Source organism: Sminthopsis crassicaudata, chromosome 2 (assembly GCF_048593235.1).
Source record: "Sminthopsis crassicaudata isolate SCR6 chromosome 2, ASM4859323v1, whole genome shotgun sequence".
In the NCBI taxonomy this organism is placed as follows: Eukaryota; Metazoa; Chordata; class Mammalia; order Dasyuromorphia; family Dasyuridae; genus Sminthopsis; species Sminthopsis crassicaudata.
Window position 1 is genome coordinate 157267805 of NC_133618.1, and position 7274 is coordinate 157275078.

A 7274-nucleotide genomic window follows, 5' to 3' on the forward strand; every position below is an offset into this window, starting at 1 on the left:
GCAAGACATTTATGATATTGATAGTTCTGAGGAAATAGGGAGGTGTTTCATCTTATAGAAAGTAAGATCCTTGGGGGCGTTTTTTAAGGATTTTCCATTTCCCAGTCTTCTATATCTCCCAAATCCATAACAAAGTCTTCAGTGCAAGCTTTGGGTAAGAGAAGGAAAGTAAGGATCCCAGTATCAGCCATCCTCCCTCCACAGTTCAGCAGAAGTCCCACTTCCTTCTGGAAAATATCTCCAATAATTTTAGGGACAATGATCTTTTTCTACGTTCCCAATCATTACACTGGAGCAGCAATGTGGTACAGAGAAAGGGCGAAGAACTTAAGATTTCGGTTAATTCCATCTTAACTTGGTTGACTATAGGCAAATCACTAAATCATGTTCAATTAGTAATTTCACCTGTAAAATCAGATACTAAATCCCAAAGGATTTAGTTTCATCCTCAAAGGGTACTAAGTATTTGCCCCCAAAACATATAAACATGAACTATGAATATTATTCTTATAAAATAAAAGGTAAAGTAGCACAGTGATCAAAAAGTAGGTCACCAAGACTTTTTGAGTTCAAGTGCAGACTGTCATATTCTGGATGCCGGTTCCTGAGAAAGTTATTTAATCCTGATGCGACTCTTAGTAAGATTTTTAAATTCCAAAGAAAGTACCCAACCTCATCCAGGACAATGAAATCACAACTTTAGTCCCCGTCCCTAATCTATACAATCTATGCCATATAAATTCAACACAAGTATATACTGTCAAGCATTTTTCTGAATGCATTCATCTTGTAAATGCCCAACCAAAATAGTAAGCAACTAGAGGAAAAACTGTCAGGTTTTTTTTTGATCTCTTAAACTATTTAGCACAGTGCTGACTTAATTTAAGGGAGGAAAAAAAAAACTTGCTGACAAACATTAAACATTTCTATTTCTTTATCATATCAACTAAAATAGTGCTGCCCACAGATTTCTCTGAAATTATAGTAATAGATAAAGGATCTTCAACCTTTCCCCATGCCAATCCAAACCCTACATCTCCAGTTTCACTCCTTCAGAAGCCTTCTCCTGATTTACATTCCAGAGCAGACTGCCACCACCTCCCCCATCTACTCTTTTTGGTAACTGAAGAAAAAACAAACTTAATTTGAAATTTACCTAATCTTTTTAAGCACAAAACAAAACGACAAATTAATAACTTTTTTCAAATGAGTATTACTAGCATAGGGAAAGAAAGGGTTTGGCAGAGAATAATGAGAGAAGAGAAAGCATGAAGTTGGGGAATAGAAGAAGAAACACAAAAGAAATCTATGTGGTGAAAAGTGCAGAAATGCTACCAGTGACTTATCCCAACCTAATAGAAAGGACCCTGGTCTGACAGCTGGGAGAGAGGGATTCTTTTTATTAATGGTTCTGATACTAATATGGGTAACAGCTGCCATACAACATAGTTGCAAAAGTTACTTTACTTGATCTCCAGAAATATGTTCAACACATGCTTATTAATTACTAGAATTTGAAAGAACTGAATCTTGGGGGGGGGGATCCTCCTTTAAGTTCTAATTTTAAGTTAAACCAATTCTCATTCAAGCATCAATCCAATTTACATAAACCTAAATTCAATGAAGTGTACTTTATATATAAATCAATGTTGGCATAATAAACATGACATGCCCAATGGATCGTTATTGTGATTATATGAATACCTTGATTTTCTATGACACATGAATGTGCATGTCAAAGAACTCAAAGAACAACGAAATAAGGGACTTCCTTCTTTTAGGAATAATAAAGGTAATTTTGGCAATGCCAATAACATAATTTGAGGTCTGTTCTGGAAGTGAAAAAACTAACACTGAGGCTCTATTAAAACTGAAAATGCAAAAAATAGCAATTTATTATGCCAATTTTATTCACACAGAAAGATATTATAATATTTTTCCTACCTTTAATTAAAAGATTTTTTTAAAAAAGTCTGACAATAACAGATACAGTGGGAAAAAAATGCAAAAAAAATTCAAAATTATCTAAATTCAAAATATGAAAATGAGGGTGAGGGGAACAAAGGGAGGCTTAGCTCTCCATACCCAAAAAAGTTGAAGATTCCAACAACGAAACTAGGAAATTTCGAAATCTTAAAGAAATCTTATTTTTCCCTATTATTTAACTTTTTTTTTAAGATTATTCTTGGCTGAGAATAATTAAGTAATTTTGCATAAAAGCATCAAAGAACAAGTTGCAGATACCTTTCTAAAGAGTCGTAAAATAATACATGGTCAGTGGATGTTAATTGATACAATCATTTTGGAAAGCACTTTGTAATAATGTTCCCAAAGTTACAAAACGGCATGTCCTTTTACTAAGGAATGCCCAAACTCCAAAAAGACCAAAAAAAAGAAGAAAATCCAGCTTTAAAAAAAATAACATTAGTGCAGCTCTTTTTGTAGTGCAAATTTAGAGAAGTGCTCGTTTTTTTGGATAAAGGCCAAAGACGTAAGAGTATATGAACATCATCGTAATTCAGTAATAAATGAGGAAAACAGGCTTCGAAGAAACCTGGAAAGACAGGTATGATCTGATGCTAAGAAGACTGAGCAGAACCAGAGAATCATTAGTACAATAACTACAGCAATGCACAGATAAACTCTGAAACCCTAAAAACTCCCTTCCACGACGTGACGGACCGAGATTTGGGATGATAATGACTGTTACCCACCTAGATTAAGTTCTGACAAGTAAAATTTCAGACTTGGAAATCAAAAAATGAAAGTAACATGCCACAGCAACCTTAAGGAGTTTATTTATCATACGGTATTTATCGTCTTAACTTTGCATTATAGTAACACTGCTTTCTCTCCCCGGGAAAGTGGGGGAGGGGGTCAGATTTTTAGTAACTGAAGAAAAAATAAACTTAACTCAAGATTTACGCAAACCTTGTAAGCGCAAAATAAAACGACAAACTCCCGGTTCCAAGGGCCCAAGGTACGTGCTCTTCAGGCACACGACTGTTTACAGTAAGTCACAGCGAAGAGGAAGAAACGGGGCAGACTCGGCGCGCGCGGGGGGCGCAGAAGGCTCCAGGCTCCTACAGTCACGCCTCCCCCACCAAGTAACAACAGCACACCGGAAAGTGGCCGGGGGTGGAGGAGTTGGGGTGTGGGGGTGGAGCGCTGCCCCTAGGCTAACCCAAAAGAGACCGCGCGAGGACGAGGCACGCCGCCTCTCCAGAGTCGGGAGCCCGGCCGTCCCCTCTCGTCCTCTTGCAAACCCGCTACTTTCTCCCACTGCAAAGCCACCCGCCCGTGGAACTTAGAAGTGACTACCGCGTGTCTCAGCGCGGGGAATCCCCAAGGGGGTGGGGACTCTCTAGCGGGCTACACCAAAGGGCGAGGGGAGTCTCCCGAACGCGGGCAGGTCAGGACTCCGGGGTGCCGGCGGGCCCCGACTCAGGCTCGACAACAGGCGGAACTGGGGCGGCGGGAGACACAGGGCCTAGTCACGCCTGGAGCCCCCCGCCTCTTTCGGACGCCTCGAACGACCCCTCACAGATCTCCTCCTTTACCTTTTCTTCCACGCAGTTCACGATGATGGACGGATACTTGCGGCTCAGCCAGCGAAAGAAAGCGGGGACTCCCATGATTTCGGCCGGGCGCTTTTTAGTCGGCAAGCCCGGACCCGGGGGGGAAAAAAGCGTAACCAGAGAGACAGGCGGCGGCAGCGGCGGCGGAGGGCAGGCACTTCCGCCCACCTTAAGGCCGAGCGGGGGGAAGTGACGCCACGCGGCCGCCGCTGCAGAGCACGGCGGGAAAAGGGTACCGAGGAGGTGGGGGAGGTGATCCTTCCGAGGCGGGGCTCCTGCTGAACCGAGCACAGCAGAGAAGCTGGGCTCACGCTGCGCCGGTACACTTCTATGACAGCCTGGGGTCTAGGAGCCGCCCACCCCCCAGCCATTTGGGCAGAGACCTACTCCTGGCGTCCGGGCCTCCCATCAGATGAGGCGGGGCTATTTGGGGCACCTGGACTCCGACTCCCAGCGCGTCAGTTGTGCCCCACTCGTGCGCCTGATTGAGCGGCGCAGGTGGGAAGGAGGCCCGGGCACAGTCGAGGCCTTCGCTCGAACCCCGTGTCGAATCCGGGGAATTTCTTTGTGAGACCAAACTCTGCTCAGGAATTTGGCTTTTGGGGAGGAGCCTTGAAAGGGCAGTCTTTTGTCTGTCTGTTCCCCGTCCACGCAGTGTTAAAAGCTCGGGAATCTTTGCTCCAGAACCCGCTTTCTTTTACGTTGTGGCCTCCCTTCCAGTTACACCTGGAGCCTTTAAAAATGATTAAAAGGGATCTGTGATCTCACTAGAATAATGAACTCTTTTACAAGGAGAAGTATGAGTTTCCCGTTTTTATTTGGTTTTGAGTGGAGCAAGTCTAAGGTAGCCCAATGGATATACCTTTCTGTGCCATTTCTCGTGGGAAGAAGTCCTCGTCTAAGTTACAGCAGGGCTTGAGTTTGTAGCCGGGTCCCAACTCCCAGGCCCTTTTAGAAGGTCTAAAATTCAACGTTATTTTCACAATAATACTAAAAGGTTTTAGGTTAACTATCGATAACCCACATAAACAAAACGTTCTTTGGAATCACTAATTTTTAAGAATGCAAAAAGATACTGAGACCAAAACTTTGAAAAGCATTGAGTTAGCCGCATTTACTGCTGGAAACCATCCTTGAGAATAAGTAGTCCAGCTCCTTCATAAAAAATAAACAAATGCCCAAAGAGCTTAAGTGAATTACTTAAGGTTATGTGCTGGGATTTAAATCAGGTCTAATGGCTCCAAGTCTAGTTTGAAAACATTTTCTTTCCCCCCTTCACTAAAACTGCTGTCATTCATTTTCATCTTCAAGGAACAGAATCCCTTTCTAGATTAATAGATAATTATATTCATATGGTATCAATGTTTGGGCCAAAAAATTTAATGTTTTGAAATTTCTTTAGACTTTTAAATGACTGGTTCCTTTTATAATTGCTTTTATGGTAAGAAGATATATTTTAACCTATCACAAATGTCTTCTCTTTCATTTATGTTCATCAAAATACAATTACACTATTTCTGAAATGGGTTTTTTAATGTATGGAAGCTTAAACTTCCATACATTAAAAAACCCATTTCAGAAATAGTGTGATTAGAAACTAGAACTTATTGATAAGGGGATAGTAGGTTAACAGTCACTTTTGTACTTCAAGAAGCTCAATTCAGCAATTAAGGGGAGAATGGACTGGATTGGGAGGATGGACTTGAGAAGGGGAGACCAATTATCAGGCTATTACACTTGTTTATGGATAAGGTGATAACATCCTACTCGAGGGTGTCGATAATGTCAGAGAGGAGGAAACATATATGAGACCTGTTATCATTGCTAAGCCTTTGTAACTAATTAAATATGAGGTAAGAGGAGTCAAGAATAACACCCAGGCTGGGGACTTGCGTGACTAGTGGTAATTGATAATAGGGAAATGAAGAAGAGGGGAAGGTTTAGAATGGAGGATAATGAATTTAATTTTGGGCATGTTAAGTTTAAAAAGTTAACTTTGAGTTTGAAATGTCCACTAGGCAGTTGGAAAGCTGGAGAGCTGGATAAGTAGATTTAAGAAGCATCAGCATAGATAATTGAACCTTGAGAATTGATGAGATTACCAATTGGAATGTAACTAAGAGGATCCAGAACAGACCTTTTGGGATCTGCAGTTTTTGTGTCCAGCAAAGGAGAGAGAAAAAGAGTAATCAGACAAGAAGAAGAACTAGGACAGAATACTGTCATGGAAATTTACAGAGAGGAGAATACCAAGAAAAAGAGTGATCAAGTTTTAAAGGCTGCAATGAGGTCATGGATGAAGATACAGAAAAGAAGAATACCATACCACCATTATACAGATAAATATGATACAAAATAAACTATAATAGGCCAAGGACAGATCTAGATTTAAGTATTCCAGGAAAATCTGCAGAATACTAAAGACCATTTGGGGAATTTCAGAGAAGATACTTTGATGGAAGTACAACCTGAGCTTAACCTTGGAGAAGAGGCTTTCACCATTCCAGGATGCGAAAGGAGTTCATTCTAGAGGTAGTAAATGTCTTGTAAAATTAAGAGCAAGTATAACAAGATTGAAAACACAAGTCCACTTTGATGAAAAAGTAAAAATATGTGGAGGAGTAAAGTGAAACAAGCCAAGAAAAGTTACCAAAAATACCAGTATTCACACTGAGTACAGCAATGTAAGTGGAAAGAATAAAACTGAACAGAACCCCTTGATCTTAGCCCTGAAGAAGAATTTAATTTAAATTCAGCTTTATAAAAATGGCAGACTGAATATGGAATATTCCTTATGTTGTCAGACACAAATGTTGACTTTGGTGGACTGCATTTCTCCTTTTAAATCTTTGTTATAAGGGAAAGTTCACTGGGAAAGGGAGAAAAAATGTATTCAGAAATAAAGAACAAAATAAAATTTAAAGTTTTAAAAGAAAGGAAAATTAGAACTAGATTGTAGAGGTTTTTAAAGAATTTATAAGTGTTTTATCCTATAAATAAGAAACCAACAAAGGTTTCAGAGTTGTGTAAGCAAGTTCTTTGTATTCAGAAAATTACTTTGGTAGCTTTATGAAGGATGAACAAACAGAATTCCTATAGATTAAATTTGCAGTATTTTGTGTTTGAATAGTGTTTTATAGTGATGGCATATTACCTTAAATGTCAGTCTATACATGCAAATGAGAACTCTGAATTAATTTCAAGGTATAGATACTTCCATACTTTAGAATATAAAATCAAAATTCTAAATAAGAACTAAACTCTTAACAAAAAACTCTGCATCTTTGGGTCAAACAGATGTGCTGTCAAACTTGATTGATTATTAGAAAGATAACCATTTTAATGTATTAGCTCTGCCATAAAAATAAAGATACTTAGCAGCTTTGTAGGGAAACAAGAAACAATTGTTTCAGAATTGAGTTACCCTGTATGTCTTTCCCTCAACATGCATGTTTCTACAAATGTCTTCTAGTCAAGTAGGTTCTGTACATGTATTCACCTTCACACCAATGACATGGGAATCTGAGTTAGTATACTCCTGTATTCTTTTGTGATTCAGTTGGAGGAGAAGGTATTTCTTGTCATTGTTTATTATGCTTTTTTAATTAAAGAAATTTACTAGGAACATATGTTTTCTGCTTTAGGTAAAGATCATGGGGAGCTCATGCATTATTGCTTTGTTTGGGTGTTGATTCA

General features: G+C 39.6%; 1 protein-coding gene across 2 annotated transcripts in view; it reads right to left on the reverse strand.

Moving 5' to 3' along the window:
• Positions 1-3876, reverse strand: part of XRN2 (5'-3' exoribonuclease 2) — a 97935-nt gene extending 94059 nt beyond the window's left edge. Inside the window, exon 1 of one of the 2 annotated variants that reach the window (XM_074287739.1) lies at positions 3561-3876. In XM_074287739.1, coding sequence (XP_074143840.1) covers positions 3561-3635 — 75 coding nt within the window. In that variant the 5' untranslated portion in view covers positions 3636-3876. The remainder of the gene's footprint in view (positions 1-3560) is intronic. The other variant, XM_074287738.1, reaches the window with a different exon arrangement.
• Positions 3877-7274: the final 3398 nt, after the last annotated feature.